Source organism: Galeopterus variegatus, unplaced genomic scaffold (assembly GCF_000696425.1).
Source record: "Galeopterus variegatus unplaced genomic scaffold, G_variegatus-3.0.2 Scaffold2224, whole genome shotgun sequence".
Taxonomy (NCBI): Eukaryota; Metazoa; Chordata; class Mammalia; order Dermoptera; family Cynocephalidae; genus Galeopterus; species Galeopterus variegatus.
Genome location: NW_007728335.1, coordinates 218,465 through 241,562, shown reverse-complemented (window position 1 = coordinate 241,562; position 23,098 = coordinate 218,465). Strand labels below are relative to the sequence as shown.

Below are 23,098 nucleotides of genomic sequence, written 5' to 3'. Positions count from 1 at the left end.
TCTGTATGTGGGATCCAAACCCGCGGCGGGAGCGCCGCCGCACTCCCAAGCGGCGCACTGTAGCAGTGTGCCACCAGGCCGGCCCAATTCATGACATTTAAACAAAGGATAGAATTTCAAATTTGGAAGGGAATGAGACTGTATTTTATCACCAGTGAACAACATCATTTGGTGTGAATCCAAGTAGCCCTGGGCAAGTTTCAAGTTTCTTTTTTTTTTTTTAGGTGGCTGGCAGGTAAGGGGATCTGAACCCTTGACTTCGGTATTATCAATACCACCTCTAACCAACTGACCTAACCAGCCAACCCTGTTTTTTGTTGTTTTTGTTTTTGTTTTACTGAGCAATTTTCTCCATTAGTAAAATCAGGATAAATGGCCCTGCTTTATAGGCTGTGTGCGGATAAAATGAGACAATCCATGTAGAAAGTGCTTAACACTAGCTGGCCTATAGTAAGTGCTCAATAAATGTTAATTGCTGCTGCCATCATGTCATCTACTAAACTACCCAGAGCCTGGCTGCCCTTCAGTGTTAAAAGTTCATATCATTTACCTTTAGGGAGTTAGTTCCTTGACACCAGTCTCTGTATTTGGATACTCCTGGGGGAAGTTTTTTTAGTGTTGTGTTGAAATCTGAAATCCCCGTAATGTTTACCTATTAGGCCTAGGTCTTGAAATGTAGGAAGAGCAGCTGAAAAAGGCTCAGGAAAAACTTTATAAGGCTTTTCCTACAAAAAGTAGAGTAGGGCTATCTCTTCAACAGCTTAACATGCTTTCCCCAGGATAAATATGTTTTTATCCATATTTCCATGCCATTCTTGGCCCTCTGCCAGCTCTTCCTGAGCCTTCCTCCTAGTCTTTCTACACAAAGACCACCACCACTTGGCAAAGCCATGTTCCCTAGGAAGACAGATTCCTGTGAAAGAAGAAGTAAAGTCCTTTCTGTCTTTGATGCTACATTAGATCCTTTGCTCTGTTTTAGGACAAACCAGTTTTCCTGCACATGTAGTATCATGGCTGTTTTCCTACCAAATGAAAAACCTTTCTAAGTAACCTGATTTTGAAGAATTTGTGATAAATTTACCACGTATGCTTTAGAGATATCCTACAATTAATTATTGCTGGGACTTGGAGTTTGGAGAGAAGTTTTGCTCAGGAAGCAACATATAATGAATTAGAAAGGACCATAGAAAACTGGAGTCATGTAGAAATGCATTTAGCTGGGCTTTACCAGTTAGAACTCTATGATTTGGAATATGTTACTTAACTCTTCTAGGTCTCAATGTTCTCAAAAATTGCTACGATAATACCTATATTGTAGGATTGTTGTGAGAATTCATGTGGGAACACATGTAAAGGGTTTTTAGTATGAGGCTGGACACATAATCAGGCTTAGTAAATAGTGATGGTGGTGTTTCCTAAGCAATTCTGTTTCTTGTAAAAAGGGTTTTCACAGATGAACTTACACCTGATATAATTTTTCAGTCCTTCAAGCATAAACATGAGTAGCTACTTTGTACATAGCATTGTGCTAGGTGCAAGCAATCAGACATGTATGAAACCAAATCCCTGCTCTTACACTCAACAGTTTGTAGAAGACAATAACAAGTAAAACACAAAATAAAAATCGGTTACCCTACAATGTGATGTGTACTATGATGGCAAGTATGTAAGAGTGCTTTGACATCATTAGATGATAGTTGCTAATTCAACTAGACTGAGAGAAATAATAGTTGATGTACTTTTAGGTGATACTTTTGCATTCTCACTGTCATTAAAATTTTTTTATTATGAAAAATTTCAAAGTCATACAAAAGTGAGAAAACACTATAATGAACCCACATGTACCCATCCTCCAGCTTCAACAGTTACCAGTTCATGGCCAACCTTCTTTCATCTATGTGCTCATACACCCACTCTCACTGACCTCGAATTATTTTGAAACTAATTTTAATCATCATACCATTTTAATATTTACTGACTGTAAATATTTCAGTGTGTATTTATAAAGATTAGTGTTCTTTTTTTTCCCATTTAACATAACTGCAGTATTAGGGTACCTTTATTAAAAGCTCATCTTTTGTCTTTTTTAAGCCTCATGTCATACATATATGCAAATGTTATAGGTATAATGACCATGGATTGTGCATATTATGAGACAAGCCCAAACTCAGGACCACAAGTCATTAAATAAACAGCTAAACGTTTTTAAAATTTTTATTCTTTGAGATGTGCAACTAAATTTATATATTTTAAAAATTTGTTTTTTATCATGTGATTTGACTTTTGGTTTTGGAAATGGGGTCATGCTTTTTAAAAATGTAAGTGCCCTTTGAAATATATTCTTCCCTTTTTGAAACTACAAAGTTAATAAGTAGCTTTTTATGCCACCAATTTAGCGTTGGAATAATTTCTTAAACTTTAATTTTTATTATAACACAATTAAAAAATTTCTACTGTTTTCTCTTTGTGAAAGAAATAAAAAGCCCACCTGATGGAGTATAACATATCAGAATTGGAAAAAATGTGGATGAATACTACCTAGCTAAGCTTATCAAGTTAAATCACAGGGCAGCTTTTTACAAAATGTTTAGAAAATAAATGTTTCTTTTTTTGCTAGGCCTAAAACTCACTACTGTGGAATGATTTTTCTTACTCTTTTATGAGCAAGAATGTTACTGAATAAAAAGTCAAATTCCTATGAAAAATGCAGAGTGTTTATGTTTTTGTTATGATAGTGGAATACCAGATTGTGGCAGAAGATGTCAAGTAGTTAAGGCTAAAAATTCAAAGTAATATTTGATGTTGTAAAAATTGTATAGGTTTCTTTTCTCTTTCCTTCACATTTTTGAAGAACCTACCTTGTAAACATAGTGATAAAATGCCAGGAATATTAGGATTTTAAGGAAATAATAGAGCCTATTATTTAAACTACAATATAAAAGGCAATTATATTGATGAAGAGCTACATGGGCTTTGTGTGTGTGAATAAACTTGGCCTGTGTTCAGCTTCTATTTGTTCTTCTGGCATAAACACATATTGTGTGTGATTCCAGTTTAATGGGGACCCGTTTGTATGCCAAGCAGCTGCATTTTAGGACCTATTGCGTGATTTCATAGCTCTCGGAAAATTGGTTCTATTCAGAACAAGAGATAGAAGAGGAGGGGGGTGGTGGTGTGGTTGGGGGTGGGGGGAGCTTCAACACACAATCATTTCTTTTCAATTGGAGCCAGAAAGGTTGATGACAACATGACCATTGTGTTATAATGATAAGACCACTAAGGCATCTGTACCTCTCATCAAGGCTTTCACACAACAGCAGATACAATTTAATTCACTGCTCTGTCAGCAGTGCTGATACCATTATGCCGTCTGTCTCCACAGTTATAATCACTGTCCTCTGAGAAATGCAGTTGAAATGATCTTGAGCAGTCAAAGAAACTCTCAATTAAGGCTGCCACTTCCAATGTGTCAGATTGTGTCTTATGCACTTGGTACAATTTTCACTTCCAATCCTGTTTATTTACAATGTCTACCAGTAATTACGCTTAACGTGTCATTTAGTGAGGGGGGCCCCTGCCAAGCCGATTGTTGGGTGCTGCTGTACCATTGAGTGGGAGTTTCTCAAAGTCAATGCCATCAGCAGCTTTTAGTCCCTGATGGGATGCAGTAGTAATGTTGATAATGCAAGTATCGTGCTCATCAAGTCATAATTAGATGCCACTCAAATGTGCCACTTGTAATAACAGTGTTGATTCATGTTTTTCTCGGTGACTGCAACTACTAATTAGTTAAGTGGTTTTTGGTTGGCCTGCATTTGCTGCAGATTATTATTACCCCTGAAAAAATGTCAAGGTTAGAGATGTTTCTGGCCATTTAGTGCTGCTTTATGAATTTGAATATTAACATAATAAGAACTTTGGACAGACTTAGGAAGTAATACATTTTTTGCATTTAATTTGGAGAGAAATTTTTTCTCCTGAGTTTAATCATAATTGCAGGTTAATTAAGCTTAAATGAAGCAAAAGTAATCTCCCTTGTGTTATGTGAGCCCAGTGCTTTTTGCCTGACTTTGTTGGGTTTCACATTTGAGTGTCCTTTAATTTTTTTTTTTTTTTTAGCCAAACAAATGTCAATAAGAAGACATGTTTAAAGTTAGGCTTGAGATTCTGAGAATTTTCTTTTAGCTAGAAATACGGGCAGGAGGAATTGACACTTTTCTTACTTGATCTTCACAATATAATTCAAGAAAGTTTTAAATTATGTGTACCTTTAAATCCCAATTTACATGAGCTAGTTACCAGAAAAAATCCCAAAATTACTGTTTTTCAAGTGTTGGTAAAATATTAAGTAAAACTTTATTTTTCTTTTAATCCTTTTGACAGTCTATGATGTAAGAAGCAATTTATTAGTATCTGCTTTCATCATCATATAGTACATATATCTTGTTGCTATACTTTTCTGCCCTGGAGTTTATGAAATAACAATAACTACTTTGTCACTAATAAAGACTAATATTGTAGTACTTAGCTGTCATATCTTGTTACAGTTATAAGATCAACTTAAAATTTATTTTTATTTTCTTTCTTTTTTAGCTAATCTTTTAAATTAGATCCATGTATTGTATCCTGCTAAGAAAAAGAAGTCATGTTGCCACTCTTCTTTATTTATGAGAGTCTTTTGTTTAAATTAGCAGATATGTCTATGGATACGTATATAGCTACATAGAAAATAGACGCTTTAAGAAAATCTCCTAAGTAGCTTTCTTAATGTATGTAATTACAGTGAAGTTTCTTTGTTGTATTCCTTTTTTTCTTTCTGCATTTCAAATATTAGCTAAGATTTAATCAGGACAGCTTCTTAAAAACTTTTTTGCAATGATATCTAAAGGTCTGGCTAGCTAAAGAATTGAAGTATTCTTAATCATGGGACTATGCGTGGGCTTCTGAAATAGCTGAGTAATCTGTGAATGCTGAGACTTTTGTTCCCCCTCATTCCTAGTTTCTCACATGGTTATAGAGGAAGTTAATTGTATGCAGAACCATCTTGAAATAGAGAAGACTTGTCGAGAAAGTGCTGAAGCTTTGGCAACAAAGGTGAGACTGTTCAAATGAAAAAATTTTATTTCAGCTTTTAAGTTTCAACTTGCTTTTCTAAACAGTGGCTTCTGTCCTTTTTTGCTTTTCTAGTTCTCTAATCAGTTGTCTACTCTGATGATAAGATATGTGTTGTAAGGTCTCAGAATCTCGGAATATGCTTAATGCATAGGTTATTTTGATTTTAAAAGCAGCATTTGTATGTGTGTATTTCAGCATTTGTGCTTTTTGCTGTGAAAAATGATCCCAGAATAGTCTGTTGAACTGAACTTTACAAATGTCTATGCATTTGGTTAAAATGCTCGCCAAGTTTAAAACTAACCTGGTGTGGCATAAAAGAGCAATGATTGTTTTGTGTTTGAATCAGATGAAAACGTCAGCCTCAGGCCTTACATTTCAGGTGATTATTTGTGAAAGCAAAGTGAGGGCATGCTAAAGGTGACCTCCAGTGCTCCACTGATTGCTTCTAGCTGATGAATTTACCAAGTGTGTAATTTTCTATATTCTATCTCGTCAGAAGTACATTATTATTAAAGAATGTTTTTATCTCTGTCTTATGTATTTTGGGTTGGGTAAAATGCATCTGAACCACTTCATCAGAAAATGGATTACAGCAATTTTCAACCAAATTTCATTAGTAATGCTGGTTGTGTTTCTTTTTCCTCCCTCTCCCCCGCATCACCCAACTCCAAAGTATTTCTTTGGATGTGACTAAAATCCTACTACCAATAAATAAATAAATAAATACATTTATTTATTTAATTTGTATGCATTAGCAGTGTGCTTGCTAGAGGTATTTGCTTAATTGCTTGCATAACAGCACTGCATTAGAGTTCATAAGATATTCAGTGAGAACCTAGAAGATATAAATTTGTGTAACTTCTGTCATTTGTCTGAAGAATACATAGCAATATAGGCCGTTGTCTTAAAAACAATGGTAACATGGGTACTGTCACATCATTTTTACCCTGCTGCATATCACTAGAGTTCACTAGTCCATAATGTGTAATTTCCCTTTTCATTTTCCTTATTCTAATTTTGGTAGAGAAAAAAATATATTTGGAGCGTACTAGCTTCTCTGAGTCTTCTAGTGTTTAAGGATAGTCTCTATATTTTCTCATGTTATTAACAAATATTCTTATTGCAATAGTACGTCTAAAGTGAGGATACTACCTCTCACTATTTGCAGTTTGGGGAAAGCAGTGGTTTGGGAGGCAATACATACAAGTTTTATTCCTGGTTATATCATTTTAGACATGTGTGACTTTGGGCAAGTTCTGCTCTCTGGATGGTAGTGTCTCATTTTAAATGACAGGATGGACCAGTTAGGACTGGAGAGAGAGTGCAGTGGGCTTTTCTTTTTTCATGATGCACTTTGATCATTGGTCCATATATGGTCCCCTTTAAAAATTAAAGGTCCTCCTTTTTTATTTTACAGATTACTTTGAGCAAGAGAATTCACCTCCCTGAGCTATAGTTGTCTTACCCTAAATGTCAGGGTGTATAAGGGTTGGCATCTTTAGAATTACCTCAGACCCACTGTCTTTAGAGAGGTGGCCCAGGCATGTGTATATGTTGAGAAGCTGCCAGGTGACCGTTCCGTTCATCTCTGGTTATTAAACCACTGTGTTACCTAAACTATAAGGTCATGTTTACAATTTAGTCTTAACAATAGGATTCTTAACTTACACTGTTGCATATTCTTTAAGAAGCCCTCTTGAAAATGGATATATAGTTTGTTTTTTAGGATACATATGAACTCGTGGGTCCTGGAATAAAAAACAAACCAAATAACTGATTCAGTCAAACACTATTGAAGTGCCCATTGGATCTGAAAGATACTATAGCTTTGAATGTAAAATCTGGAAACTTTGTTATATATGTGATCGATAAATAATAATAGCACATTTTGATTTAGGTATCAGTTGTCATTTTTAAAACTAGGCTCCATTTTCTGAGCAGCAAAATTTCTGTAAATTCTTATTTTTCTAAATCTTCGCCATCAAATTAATGACAAATGGAATGTTTAATTCTTATGATGCAGTTGTACCTCATAATTTTCTTAAAAGCAAATGTGGATACATTGCTTTGCTAAAATGTGTAGGTTAAATGGATAAATATAGACCAGTTATTTAAGTCATATGATCCAAAGCCATTTAACTTGCTTATTTTGTACCTTTAAATATTCATTAAACTATGTTCAATATAAAAGCTGTATTTAAATTTGAATGTAGTAGTAGGTTCTATTACTATAGTGTTATAAAAGATTTAACTTTGCCTTGTGATTTAGGAGGTTTCCAAACAACAAGTAGTATGCCATTAACCTATAATTGCAGTGAAATTGCTTAGCCAAAATTTGTGAATTCAGAATTCTTAAAAATGTCCAAGTAATATGCACATAAGACCTCATGTGTATAAATCTTATGTTTCTTTCAAAATATGAAAATGTTGTTTCAGAGAATAGTCAGGAAATTTTCTGATTGGGTTTTTTCTTGAGCTAATGATTTTGTTAAATAGAGTAGTTGTATTACAGACAGATAGTAGCTGGTGGATTGTGGTGCCTGGTTTGATAAAGGTATTAAGCTCTTTTGAGAACAGAACTGTTAACTATCAGGTTATCAAGTATTATTGTGATGGTGGACTGGGAATTAATATATTAAGCACGAGATAGCAAAGGTTAGTATTGTCATGAGTATACTGGAGGAAGAAGAAAATGCATACAAAATACTTTGGTTGAAGAAAACTAGCTGATAAATGATTTCCAAAGGATAATTAGAGACACACGAAGTAAACCTCTTTTCTTACTTTTAACAGCTAACACATAAATTTTACTATATGTCAGTTACTGTATTAAGCACTTTCTATGTTATCTCATTTAATCTTCATATTGCAGGATAGACTATTGTTATCCTTAGTTTGCTGATGAGAAAACTGAGATGCTGAAAGATTGGGTTAGTTATAGAGGCAGAGACAGAATTTGATTGCAGAGCTGGGTTGTACACTGAAGCATTGCATTTATCTACATCAATGATTTTTATTGTTGATGTACATTAGAATTGCCTGAGGAGCTCTGAAAAAGTACTATGCTGGGTCCCACTGCCAGAGATTTTGGTATGGTGTAGGGCCTAGCCATTCCGATTTTTTTAAAAGCTCTCCAGATGTTCTTGTGTGCTGAGTTGAGAATCATTAGTTTATAGGAGGCAGAATTATAAATTATGTCTTGAGTTTTTTCTTAAATTGGTATTTTCTTCTAACATTCATTAAATATGGCATAGTTTGAGAATTGACAAGAAGGGTCCTTGAGCCTCTAGTGCCATGCTGTAGCATTCATGGTTCAAAGAACCCACAACAGTATTTACTTGAATTTTCTATCTTAAGGAAGAGGGATTGAGAAATTATGGTTCTCATCTTTTATCCCTGATCCTCTAATGTAATGTGGGGAGGTAGAAGCTGGAACTATAAATTGAGTATTGGATAAAGGACTGTGTCTGATTCCCTAAATAGAGCTTGCTGGTCTTCCCAGGAAGAATCCATGGAAGGGTTCATAGCCATTTCTAACGGATTCTTCCTGATTTCCCTAAAGAGGGCAGTGAAATCTCCTGTGCTCCATCGAGGCCATACCATTTGGGATGCGTTTAGATTCTACATTATTGAGATAAGAACCAGATCTCCCAGATTGAAATGGGCTAGATTTTCCTTGAGAAAGCCTGAGGGGCCCTAATTATGATCACAAATGAAGGGCCAAAGGCAGACAAGTAATATACTAAACATCTTATTCTGGTGTAAGGTTTACAATAGGGAAGGAAGGGTAGTTAGCTTTCCAATCAATTATGTTAATTTATTTTTAATATCAATTATTAGATTCAGATCTTGTCTTGGTGGCCCATGGCTCTAGTAAAGGAAGTGTGTTTGCATTTCTGTAGCTTATGTTTTTATACTAGGGAAAATAATCTGCTAAATACTTCCGTGTGCTCAAATAAGAGAAGACCTTTTATTTTTTAGTCTTGGGAAGAGAAAACATAAGTAAGCCGTATTTTCCTTCTGTGGACGTTGGACCAAGTTTAGTCTGTGTGTGCTTTGTATTTATATTTTTATGCACGTAAGCACATTAGCTAAAGAAGGTGATGGTAATTGAGCATCTAAAGATAAAAACCAACTCATTTCTGCATCAGGGAATAACAAATACATTAATGAATTAGGATTCTTTTTTTCTGCTATGAATTAAATAGAATTCTTTTTGTAGAGATAAAAGAAACATATTTAAACTTACTTCTGTTCTGTATCCTTAGGACTATGTACAGATAGCAGAAACACAACTTGAACTCGCTTTAGCAAGAAAAAAAAATTAAGAATTTGTTAGAGAGGAATATTGGAGGATCCTTTAGAAACCATGAGCCAGGAGCAGTTCAGGAATGGACTGGAGCCAGGGACTGGGAAACCCTTTCTCCATTGCTTTTCTCTGCCTCCCTACACATCAGTTTCACTTTTGGCTTTGTGACAGACTACCTTCCTCTCTTCCTCAATTCAGTAGAAGAATGTGGTTGCAACAGCTCCTGTGCATCCAGACACATAGAAAGAAACTCATCTCTCAATTCTAGCCTCCAGATATCTAGAGAAGGGATCTGATTGACTAAGCTTGGGTCATGTGCCTAATTCCCAGACTAATTAGCTGTGGCCAAAGAGATGGAGTATGGTTTGGGCGTGCATGGCTCTTCCCATAGAAATCATGTGGAACAATGAAGGAGAGTGACAATGGGTAGAAAAGAGGGGATGCTGGGCAAACAGACATTTGAAAGGTATTCACAGCACAGCATCAAACAGAAAAATTTGCTTGAAATAAAGTGCCTTAAAAGACTATTAATGAGTATAATTAAATTGAAGTTTGATTTAATCTATACTGGTGTTTTATCTTAATTTCTTATATTTCTTATTAGTTATAACTAGCATTTCCATTTGCCGACTGTAATCTAGGCATCAGGTCTTGCTTAAAGTAATAAATTTAATATTAAAAAGTGTGACTAAAGCCCTATTTAATGAATCCTCTAATTGTTGTGTCCTGCTGTGAATGTTGATGAATATGTAAGACAAAAATACACTTAATTTGTCTATTGTTTAAAACTCCAATATACTCATTTGATTGCTGTTATAATAACCGTTTTTATATTTTGTCTTAGCTAAATAAAGAAAATAAAACATTGAAAAGAATCAGCATGTTATACATGGCCAAGCTGGGGCCAGATGTGATAACTGAGGAGATAAACATTGATGATGAAGATTCAACTGTGGACACAGAGGGTACTGCCAAGACTTGTGTCTCAATAGAGTGTCAGAAGCAAATCAAAGGTGTGACTCTTGACTTAATTATTAAGCATATTTTGACTCTTATTATGACAGTGCTGTTCAACTGTGACTGCACATCACAATCATGTGGAAACATTTAAAAATACTGATGCCTGGGTCCTGCCCTTCCCCCAAATTCTGATTTAATTCACCTAGCATGTAGCTTGATCGAGAATCATGATAAGGATATAACATCTGTGCTTTAGGAGTTACTTTCTTGTTTGGGATTGTGCATGCACTTTTGAAAGTGTCTCAACAGAAACAGCCAGTTAAACTATAACCTTAAGAATATGGCCTGTGTGTTGAGATACTTTTGTTAAGTGAAAGAAAGAATGGATACAAATATATTTAGGCAGCACCACCTTTTTGTTTGGTTTTCTGCTGGAATCTTTGGGGAAGATTCCTCCCCAGATTGCTTAGTCTCTGCTCTCCAAGAACTTCCCATCTGATTTGGGCAGTGAACTATAAGCAATACTCAGTATTAAACAAGTGTTGGTCAACAAGTAGTGCCATAAGGCAAGGTTATATGATACATCTATTAAAACATCTATTAAATGCATATTAATTTTATTAATAGAAGTATACATATTGTTTATGTTAAAGATGTAGGAAAGCAGTTTTTGGCTCAATAACTATTTGAACAATTGAACTTAGTACACATGTCAAAAGTAATACTCATTAATTTGGTAAATAAAATTTCAATTGGAAATATAAATATCACTTATCACTGTGTGATAGAGATGCAGAGATTACTCAGAGCCCAAATATTAAGAGTAATGAGAAGCCCAAAGGGACTGCACTGAGACAACTCCGTCAAGAAAGGAGAAACAAGGTGCAGCCCTGAGTTGGTATTTGCTTCAGCTTTTATTATAAAGACAAGGAAATACAAGAGAAAAAACAATCATTTATCAAAGGAATGAAAAGGAATTGGCTATGGGGCAATCTCTGGAAAACATCTTGAGAAACAAAGGAAAGGGAGTGAAGCTGAATAAGAAATGGCCTTAATGTTCTTATCTAATCTAGCAGAAACTGTTTGCTGTTTTCAGCACTTAGGTTCTGCATAAGTACACTTAGGACTTTTGCCCTTTGTACATTCCCTGTTCTTTGTCAAGCCTATGTGCTCCCACATACAAAGAAGAAGGAATGTTACAGACACCATCTTTACCCGACTCTTCAACCCCTTAACCTAAGACAAAATAGAAATTATGTTGGTAGGGAGGTAGAGAAAGTTTGAAGGACTTCTGCTTGTTCATTATTCTCCCTTCTGTTAGGTCTTGAACAATATGGTCTCATGTTCTTCCTTTTGGATTAGCCAGCGAATGGAGACAGTGATTTAGAAACAGGTCTCTGAAAACTTCTTCAAGCTGGGTTCATGTAAAAAGTTTGATTCAATTTATATGTAATCACATAGCAGATTTCTTGTTGTCCTTGGAGAGGGGTAAGAAATTAAAAACAGTTAAAAACTAAGTGACAAAACAGTAGGCCTGGGAATAAATTTAAATAGTCTGTGTTAATCCATGTATATATTTAAACATTTGAGTGGTAGAAGTAACTTTAGACTAACAGCAGGAGCTGTTTCACTTACAGTTGCTAATATTTTCATTCTGGTAACACATTTTCCATTAAATCCCAGTAATAAAAAATATGAAATAAATTAAGAAACAAAACACCTGCAACTCTGAAAATTACTAAGATTAACCCTTCTTTCAAATAGTTATATTTTGAGTCAGCTTAAATAGTATTTAAGGGCTATAAATTAGTAGCAAGTCATGATTTTTTTCTTGAAATCAAAATCTCCACATTATTCTCTGTCCACTTGTTTGTTTTTATCATACTGTGACAAGATCCCATGACCATTATGAAATAAAGAAGAAATTAGTACAGTGCCTTAATTTGTTTTACTGAAAGCTTAAAAATTTTACTTCTAAAATAACAGTTTTCTAGAATATGGGTTTCATAGAATGCAAAGAAAACATGACCTGATACATTTAACATAGCGAGATTGACTCTGATATAAAATTAATAACAACCATGACTATATAGAGGGGCACACAAGTAGATTCCCATTGTCCCTTGGTTCTTAATTTTCCTTTTAGTTGTTAAATAATCTTGACCATAAGCTACACATGGACTGGCATTTTCAATTCTTTTGATCAGATTGATTTCTTCTTTTAAAATCAGTTTATTTTGTTTTTTTCTTTAAAACTGCAGAACTTCGAGATCAACTTGTATCTGTTCAGGAGGAAAAGAAGATATTAGCCATTGAGCTGGAAAATCTCAAGAGCAAACTTGTAGAAGTTATGGAAGAAGTATGTATCTTATGCCTGAAAAGCAAGGTCTTTAGCGTTTCCAAGGTGTTTGGGGTCTGGCTAAGTTAAAAACTTGCTGTTGGAAGCTAGTTTCTGACATGAGAACCATGTACCAATTTTAATCTTCTCTTTTCCCCCTTCTTTCAGACATACAAAAAGCTATAAAAAATAAGATTATGAACATTCAAGTACCCACTACCTAGCTTAATAAATAAAACACTAAAATAGCATGGATGTGTTCCCTGTGTCCCCCATTTTTTACTGTGTGAGGCAAATTTGTAAGAATGGTAGCTGCTACTTCAGGTCATACACTTTTTTGCTTCTAGTGAAGAAGGAAGAAAGAATTTTGCTTGTCTAGTGGATGGCTGGCTCAGTTGGAAAGGGCTGTCCCTCTGTGTACCTCTAACACGGGCATATATGGTAGAAGGTAGAATGGTTTCAAGTGGATATTTGGACAGTCTTTCTTTTTCCTTTTGAACTGTCTTTAAGAATAAGACCACACAATTGCCTTTTATTTGGGTGCAGTTTCAAGAATCTGCCTTCACAATCTCAATTTAACTTGTGTTAGTGATTCTCAGATTCTGTAGCTCAGAGCTTCCCTACTGATGGGCTACAGCACCTTGATAACCCTCAAATGGCTTACAAGTATGCCAAAGTGTTGATCTCTTCAGAGAGCAGCCTCATCCAGTCACCTCGGTTCACATACACATGTTGTTATTTTCTTAAGGGCAATGATGTAAAAAAAAAAGGTTGGGAAGCAGTGCCCACCAATCTTCTAGCCCCAGCTGCTCTTACTTGTTATGGCAAAACATTGTAATGAAAGGAGAAGGGTGATGATATTTTGGAAGGAACTTTACTGTTGGGTAGTGTATACGAGTTAATTTAATCCGAAAACTAAAGTAAGGCTCATACTAAAAGAAACCAGTTTACATACTTTCTGGAGGTTTGCTGCTAGATTCAGAATCAATTTTGGGACTATTATCTTAGTTTGTTTCTTGAGTATAACCATAGGAGAGAGACAAGAAACACATTCTAATGTTCTCTATTCCTCAGTTGTGATTATTTATCGATGATTTTCTCCCCTCCCACTTAGAGGTGTCATTGGAAGACAATTCAGAAATTATTTTTTATTATGACTATTTCAGACATCTGAAAAAGTATAAAGAACAAAATAATGAAGATTCATGTACCTACTACCTGACTTAACGCATAGAACATTAGCCTAGGGATGAAAACCCTGTTGTACCTCTCCCCAGTTGCATTTTCCTCACTCCCTGTCCAGTTTCCCTAAACCATTAGTCTGAACTTGTGTTTATCAATTCAGTGCATGTATTTACGTTTACTACAATGCATAGAGTGTTTTTATTATTATTTTTTAATGGATCACAGGTTTTTTGTTTGTTTCTTTTTCTTTATTTTTTTACAGCTGGCTGGTATGGGAATCTGAACCCTTGACCTTACTGTTATAACACTGCACTTTAATTGATTGAGCTAACTGGCCAGCACATTTTGAGTGTTTTTAAACCATATAAATATACCTGCTTTTTTTTATTCAACATAATGTATTTGAGATTTACCTACCTTGATATGTGTAGCTGTACAGTCTTTTTTTTTTTTTCTGACCGCTGTATGGTATTCTTTTCTCCTATTGATAGATGCCAAAAGTTATTTCAGAAATTGAAGTTTTGGGGGGATTATTTTCACATGTATTTTATTTTACTTTAGGTTTTGGCTTAAATTTTAGCCATTAAAATTCAAAATATTTTTAATTTTAAAAGTTCATGCATGTTTAAGCCAAAAGTCATCAAAGTTTAAAATGAATACCAAAGTTGAGTGTTGTATCTTTGACCAAATGATTTGTGTATTTTCTGGGTGATCTCTAATTGGATTTTTGCATTAAAAATATGAATCATTTACACCAGATAGATAGAGTACTGTCATGTTTAGGGACCAATGCCAACGCCAGTTAGAATTTGTAAATAACTTTGTGCCAAGTGTATATCCTATATATCCTAACTTAAATAGCTATGAAGATTTCAGAAAGAGCTTTAGTGTAAGCCTTAACACAGAGAAGCTAATTTCTGCTTTAAACTGTAACTTCATGTTGAAAGTTGAACAGCCATTTGAGTGTCACACATTGCTAATGTGTCCTGTTTTACAAAGTGCATGTATTTACGTTTACTACAATGCATAGAGTGTTTTTATTATTATTTTTTAATGGATCACAGGTTTTTTGTTTGTTTCTTTTTCTTTATTTTTTTACAGCTGGCTGGTATGGGAATCTGAACCCTTGACCTTACTGTTATAACACTGCACTTTAATTGATTGAGCTAACTGGCCAGTACATTTTGAGTGTTTTTAAACCGTATAAATATACCTGCTTTTTTTTATTCAACATAATGTATTTGAGATTTACCTACCTTGATATGTGTAGCTGTACAGTCTTTTTTTTTTTTTTTCTGACCGCTGTATGGTATTCTTTTCTCCTATTGATAGATGCCAAAAGTTATTTCAGAAATTGAAGTTTTGGGGGGATTATTTTCACATGTATTTTATTTTACTTTAGGTTTTGGCTTAAATTTTAGCCATTAAAATTCAAAATATTTTTAATTTTAAAAGTTCATGCATGTTTAAGCCAAAAGTCATCAAAGTTTAAAATGAATACCAAAGTTGAGTGTTGTATCTTTGACCAAATGATTTGTGTATTTTCTGGGTGATCTCTAATTGGATTTTTGCATTAAAAATATGAATCATTTACACCAGATAGATAGAGTACTGTCATGTTTAGGGACCAATGCCAACGCCAGTTAGAATTTGTAAATAACTTTGTGCCAAGTGTATATCCTATATATCCTAACTTAAATAGCTATGAAGATTTCAGAAAGAGCTTTAGTGTAAGCCTTAACACAGAGAAGCTAATTTCTGCTTTAAACTGTAACTTCATGTTGAAAGTTGAACAGCCATTTGAGTGTCACACATTGCTAATGTGTCCTGTTTTACAATTTTGGGTGTTTTCTCCCCTTAAAATCTCACATTTTTAGGTAAATAAAGTTAAACAAGAAAAAGCTGTTTTAAATTCAGAAGTTCTTGAACAGAGAAAAGTCTTAGAAAAATGCAATAGAGGTATGTCTTTCCAGTCTTTTTTCTCAAATACTTATGTAATTCATTTTGTTTACATGTCTTTTGTGTCATTTTACACCTGTGCCCAAAGATTCTTGTAGCCAAAATCTTCTCCTGAATTGTGTTTTCCTAGCAGCGAGTCTCTCTCTCATTCCTATTATATTATCACCCAAGTCAGGGAACATTTAAAAGAGATTTCACTTGAGGAACTTAGAACTCATTCATTTTGAAACTTCAAACCTAAACCTATCACTTCAGTCCTGCATATATCCTAGGACCATGGTCATTTTGGCTATCCCCTCAGCATTTATATATTTGATAGGTTATTTAGTAAATCTCAATCCAGAAGAGATTAGGATACCTACATAAACACATGCAACATGATATTATAAAATTTTAAGTTAAGAAGATATAGAAAATGGGACAAAGGGAAAGTGAGAGTATAGATTGGTATAAGAAGTGCATACTTGCCCTGAGGTCTTGCACATTTCCTGCCTCTGTGCCTGAAATCTGGCTCTGAGCTCTCTAGCAGCCAGTGCAATCAATGATCATTTAATGACTCACATAAAAATGAACCTAATGATCAGGGGAAGCAGACTTGGTCTTGTAGTGAGAGGGAAATGTCTTCAATGGCTACTTCCAGAGAAAGTTTTGTATAATTTGGTCAACAGTGACCTTATCTTTGTTGTAAAACACAGCATCGATTCTCATGGGGGCTGTATCTTCTGGTCCCTGGTTTAGGACGAGGGAGTGATGCCAACGTGCAGTTCTGTAAAAATAATTCTGAAGAAGGGGATTTAATGTGCATTCTGTTCTCCCTGTTTCCCTCAGACACTCATTCCTAATTTAGAATCTGTAATAGTAATAGGAAATCTTTCAGACCCAGGGCTTTACCACATTGTTATTGGTGTTAGCTGTTAATCTGCATTATTCATCACCTGGAATTTTTTAATAAACAAAGGACCTTGTAGTTAAGTGTGGAAGATACTTTAGATTGCAACATTTCTGCAGATCTTTCTTCATTTAAATATAGAAATAGTGTAGAAGAATTTTCAGTCTTGATGCAGGGTGAAACAGAGGGTTCTTCAAAGGTTAATCACGTGGATCTTGCCTTCATAGAGCCCTCTATCTAGGAAGAGAGAGAAATTATATAAATAAAGACTAGGACCAGCGTAGTTTTTTTCAGAATCCAAGTCAAAAGGGCCAGGACCTGTAAAAATTCACTTTTTCTTTTTCTTTTTTTTTAAAGATGACCAGTAAGGGGATCTTAACCCTTGACTTGGTGTTGTCAGCACCACGCTCGGCCAGTGAGCAAACCGGCCATCCCTATGTGGGATCCGAACCCGGGGCCTTGGTGTTATCAGCACCACACTCTCCCGAGTGAGCCACGGGCCGGCCCAAAATTCACTTTTTCTTACAGTGTTCTGGACATGGAAAAGACATTTATCTTGCCCAGGGCTTCAGATAGTCATAGTTGTCTTTGTTTTCTTCATGAAATTTCTTTTTTAAATAGGTTTGAAAATCATTTAGTTCTCAGGGACCTATAATTCACACCACAAACTACCACTTATCTTGCTTTACTTGAGTAAGACCATTAGACTTTCGTCTGAGGAGGCAGTAGATTTTCAGAGTACAGAGTTTGAAATTCTATGTCATTACACAGCAAACCAGTCCTTAGTCAGTTAGGATTGAAGTGCCCTGGCAGAACAGTGTGTGAAAGCAGCCATTAAGAGAGCCTTTTAAAGATTTTGATATGACTCAGCTCAGGATTGAGGTGCCTCACCAGAAGCAGAGGGCTATCTACCCTGTGTTGTGCCTAATTTCTGATGTCATCATTCCCTCTGTCCTGTCTGTATCATTATTTAATAAAATAGGCCACTACATGTCAAAAGTAGCAAAGAATTCACATTGCTTTTATTTGACAGGACCTTCCTTTTGAAGATTTAATCCTACAGTAATTCTTTAGTACAAAGTACTGACTGTTTGAGCCTGAATGAATCTAAGGCTGTTTCTCTCCTTTGAAAACATGGAAAACACTTAAAAAACACATATACATATATACACTCGTATATATATATTCTTTTTATTCAGGAAATACGCTTTTTTGGTGGAAAATTTAGATTCATATAGGAAAAGAAAAATATTTCAACCTTTATAATCCAGAAATAGGCACTGTTAACATTCGAGTGTATAGTCTTCTAATTTTAAACCCTATATATACATTAAATCTTTTTGTTATATATGGTTATATTGTATATGGAAGACAACGAGAATACCGGTAAAAGAAACCTCTCCATACTTACTGGTATCTTATAAGCCCACAAACATCCCCCTCTATTTGCACCCACCCCCTTGAATTTTTAATAAGCCCACAAACATCCCCCTCTATTTGCACCCACCCCCTTGAATTTTTATAATTTCATTTCTTTTATTTACAGTTTTGTCAAATAGGTATGTATTCCTAAACAGCACATTAATTTTGCATGTTTTTGAACTTTTTATAAATGGAATCGTTTTGCAAATAACCTTCTGTGACTTTTTGTGTTTGTGAGATTCATCCATGTTGAAGGGCATAGCTGTGGTATGTTTGTTTTCACTGCTGTATAATATTCCATTAGGTGATTATACTATGCCAAAATTTGTTTATTCAACTAATTTGTTGGTGGATATTTGAGTTGTTTTGCTATTCCATGTCATGCTTTTATTGAAATTCTTATACATGTCTCTTGGTGTACATGTCCAAGAGTTTCACTAAAATATATGCCAAATGTAAAATTTTACCTTCAATTTCACTGTATAATGCCAAATTACTTTTTGAGTAGTTCTATCAGTTTATACTCCTGTTGTTCTGTTAAAAAGTATTTTATTAAGTATAATAGGGAAAAGGAATTGCATTTAGAGATACTGTAACTTGTGATGGAAAATCCAGCTTGAGTACAGGATATCTGTGTGTTTCAAATAGCCTTAAGAATCTGGGCTACATCTCCATAGGTCGTCTCAGATAACAGTATCATTGTATCAGTACTCTCTTCAGCCATTGTACAGTGCTCTCATTATGCGACTTGATTATCCATTATCTCAGCCTTTCACCAGTGTAATGATTTTCCTCTCTATTTAGAGATAAGCTTTGAGCTTCTCTTGTTCTGTTTTACCTTGTTGACATGCAGTCATTGGGTATTCTATGGTCTGGGGCTGGTTTCCAGGGTAGTGATGAGTCGCCAGTTTGCTAAACTCATGGTGTGGAGCTGATCTGCAATGAGACCTCCATCCTGTATAAGTATTTTGGATCTGTGTGCGTACTGTGGGTTGAAGGAAAGTAACTAAGGAAATATAAAACAGTCCTAGGTAGAGGCATCCAAGGTGTTAAAGGAAGACAAAGCATGGCATTATGGGAATGACATTTGAAAACTGCAGGGTGGTTTTGGTGGGGGTGTCTTTCTGTGTTTGAGCATAGCTGTGCTAGCAATGAACTCTACCAAAGGTTTAGGCCAAGTAGATCTGACTTGAAATATTATGATTCATTTTATTCAGAGAGTTTAATGAAAGGTGAGTAAATATTGTTCTTATTACTTGGAAGAAAGGAAAAAAAAAACCAACAAAATGTGTCAGAGACCTTTGGAAAAGCTGCAGCAATATAAATAATGCAACTAAATAAATAATGGAGGGGGAGGGGGAGTAGAGATAATGTGATGATGCCTCCATTGGAAAACTGAAAAGGTTGGCTGATTTTGACCCAAACCAAAGGGTCTTACTTATTTGAAGACATTTTCAGTTTTCCATCTGTTTGTGCAATGATGTTAGAATACAAAGCAGCTCAGAGAAAAACTTGAAGGCCATGCAGTAGCAGGGAATACAGCTGGAAGAAGCAAGGTTGCAGTAAGAGTATGAAAATGAATGATTTGCTCTGCCATTCACCTGGTAGGGCCTTCAGCCTTAGTGATTGGTGGAAACAATGATGCTGACATGTTCACTCAGAATGAGGAGGTAGAAGTTTGAGGAGGGAAAGCAAGAACAGTGGTGCTTATGTTAATGGTAGTGTAATATTTGCATGGTGCTCAATAATTTTACAGTGTCTAGATGCTATCTACACAATACTGAGAGAAAAACTTTTTTAAAAATAGGGCTAGACTGGAACCTGCATGTTTCCCCTTTTACATGGTTTACAGATTCTCAGGTTTTCAACAGATAACTACTGGAAAAGGCACATGGCTTAGTTTAACAAGAGCGTCCCACTCTTTAGTGTTTTGTTCCTTAGTGCATGCAGCAAACATCTTATTTGCCAGACACTGCTGATATTGGAAATCTAATGGTAAAGAAAGCAAGTGTGAGCCCAGCCCTTTGTGCTTACAGCCTGGAGCCTTAGAAATCAATTTTTAAAATTAACTTACTTCATATTTTTATTTGCAAAAGGAATATATATACCTTGTAAAAAACATAAACAGTTTGCAAATGTATAAAGTAAAAGTTGAAACTTTCTGCCCCATTTCTATTACCAGTAGTTCATTTAAAAAATAAAACCAAAAACATGATCCGCCTCAACAAGAAGAAAAAAGTCAGTTGTCTTTATAAGTATATGCAGTTGTTTTATTTCCTCAACATAATTAAATTTTTTAATGAAAGACTTTTTGTACTTTTTGGAATATATTTTTCTTGCTATGTTTTCAATGTAGTTTTTCTTTTCTTTTTTAAGATATAAATGCCTTGTTTAACATGTATTCCCAATATACTATGAGACTATTATGTAGACAATTCTTTTTTTCTTTCCAAATAAATCAGATGATATTTGACTGTTATTTTGGAAGGAATGAATTATATATTAACAGCATAAGATTTTCCGTTCACTCTCATTCTTTGAAAAGACTTATGAAATTTCTCTGAAATTCTGATACCTATAGTGTTGTCTGATAAGAGACCAACTTAATAACTCTAACCAATAAGTTCTTACCATAGCTGAAAACCAAATTAATTAGTGTTTGCTAACTGAATTTTCTTGAAATACTTTTTTAGAAAAGGAGTTATGTAGAATTTTTACTTTAGTATCCTGAAGTTTAGAAAAGGTAGTCTAATGGGCACTTTTTTAAAGTTACTATTGTTATTTAAAGGAAATTATTATCTATATACGTTTTCCTCTGATACTAGTAATGTTCAGGGATTGTTACAGCGATTTTGCAAAAGAAATTCATGTTATTTACATCCCTAAGATTTGAAGTCATGTGTCTTTACTCTTTTCTCTCCAAAATAACAGAGTTGAGATAAGTTATAATGAACTTTGTAAAGTTAAACAAGATAATTTATAATCAACTTGTAAAGTTAAGCAAGTTTTCCTGAGTGCTACATGGAAAAGGAGCACTATCCCCTTTGTGCAAGAGAAAACCAAAGCACAGAGAAGCAGCTTGTTCAGTGAGACTGATAAAGCCCCATTTGCACTGGTGGTTAGCATGTGCCCTGCTTTGTTTTACTGGTGAGTTCCAGGCCTCTGTTCTGGTCCCCCCCACTGTCTGCTTCCTTTCTGCTGGCTCTCAGCCTCTGAACAGACGTGGTAAAAGGCTTCGCTTGCTGGAAAACCAGAGAACATCGCTTCAGCTGCTGTTTGCAGGCCTTTCATGCTGACTCTCTGAGGTGCTTTCTAAGATGCTGGTAAGGGACTCCACCTAGTTAAGTTTAAGGGGAAAATATGTAATAAAGAAACTACTGTAGTAATAACTGTAACCCAGAATGATTAATTTCAATTAGACTATTAGTCTTAAATTTAAGAAACTAGGATGAAGTATTGATTACCCTTCCCCAGTATGTTGAGGCCTCTAGTCTCACTCTTCTTTAGCCTAGCAAACATGCGCGTACACATGTACACGTGTGCACACACACATTTGTACTGTCTCCATACCTCTCACTCTTAGGTAAAGATGAGGAGTCAAATGGAAGAAGAATGTGGATTTTATGTATATAAAATTGTTTATTTACCTGTTTGACTTTTTAGTGTGTTTTAGTTTTACAGAAGAACATTATTATAGTTTAGTAGGCTTATAAATTTCTGCACAGGCAAAGAATGAAAGCTTCTGATCATTTTTCCCTCCTCATAGGAAGACATACTGGGAAGAAAATGTTAGCATTTTAGTATAGTGTATTCATAACTTGATTTTGATTTGGAAATCTATACTGACCAAGGACTAAGCTTAAGGATTACATAAATCATTTTATTTGTGGTCTTTCCACATGGAGGTTGATAGAAAATAGTGTATTCATAACTTGATTTTGATTTGGAAATCTATACTGACCAAGGACTAAGCTTAAGGATCACATAAATCATTTTATTTGTGGTCTTTCCACATGGAGGTTGATAGAAAATATTTTGTCTTGAGTTTTATTTTCTGGCTTTTTCTGTTACATGATGAATGAAGTTATTGAATAAACTAATATATGGGCTCTAGCAAGCTGTTTTACAGTACAGATCTTACAATTTAGTTACAATGTAAATTATAAAATGCTGTTAAGAATCTGACAGTGTGAAGCTCTGCAATAAAATGGGTCTGATTTCAGAGTTTGTAGAACATTTCATGCTTGGAATCACTCACTGGCCAACTTGGATAGAGTATTAGGGAAAAGAAATAACAGGTGAATAGAAGATAATGTTGTTTTCAATCATGTAAAGTTGTGAGGATTAGATGAATAATATATATAAATTGCTTAATAAAGTGTTCTTGAATATTAGTATACTGTCTCCATTTTCCATTTTACCCTTCTACTGTTAACAACTTTTATCACTGGGGAAAAACTGATTAGTTTAACACAAAACATTAGGTCTAGTAAAATAGCAGAGGAAATTAGCCAAGTGGTTAAGAGCATGGTAATTGAGATAGATATAGGTTAAAATCCTGGTCTTGCCATTATGTGCATCCTTAGGAAAGTTGCTTAACCCCTCCGAGCCTTACTTACCCTATCAGTAAAGTGGGATGCTGATAACAGTGTCTACTTGACAGTGTTGTTCTAAGGATTAGATGATACAATGAATGTAAAATGATTATCACCATATATATCACACAGTGTTTAGTAAATGTTACCTATTCAGAGTAGAAGCACTTAATTCATAGGATTGATGTAAGGAATAAAATATTTAGTAGAATACCTGGCATAAGGTAAGTTCTTGATAAATGTTAGCTACTACTGTTAATGTTAATGTATTTTAAAGAAATAATGAAATCTTAAAAACTGAGGTTATAGGACTAAATTATATTCAC

At 34.8% G+C, this 23,098-nt stretch overlaps 1 protein-coding gene across 1 annotated transcript in view; it reads left to right on the top strand.

Annotated features, from left to right (window-relative positions):
* The window catches only part of KIAA1598 (KIAA1598 ortholog), a 107,325-nt gene that overhangs the window by 36,285 nt on the left and 47,942 nt on the right, over window positions 1-23,098 (top strand). The window contains exons 4-8 of the mRNA XM_008580957.1: window positions 5,000-5,094; window positions 10,269-10,437; window positions 12,646-12,743; window positions 15,785-15,866; window positions 19,786-19,847. Coding sequence (XP_008579179.1) covers window positions 5,000-5,094; window positions 10,269-10,437; window positions 12,646-12,743; window positions 15,785-15,866; window positions 19,786-19,847 — 506 coding nt within the window. The remainder of the gene's footprint in view (window positions 1-4,999; window positions 5,095-10,268; window positions 10,438-12,645; window positions 12,744-15,784; window positions 15,867-19,785; window positions 19,848-23,098) is intronic.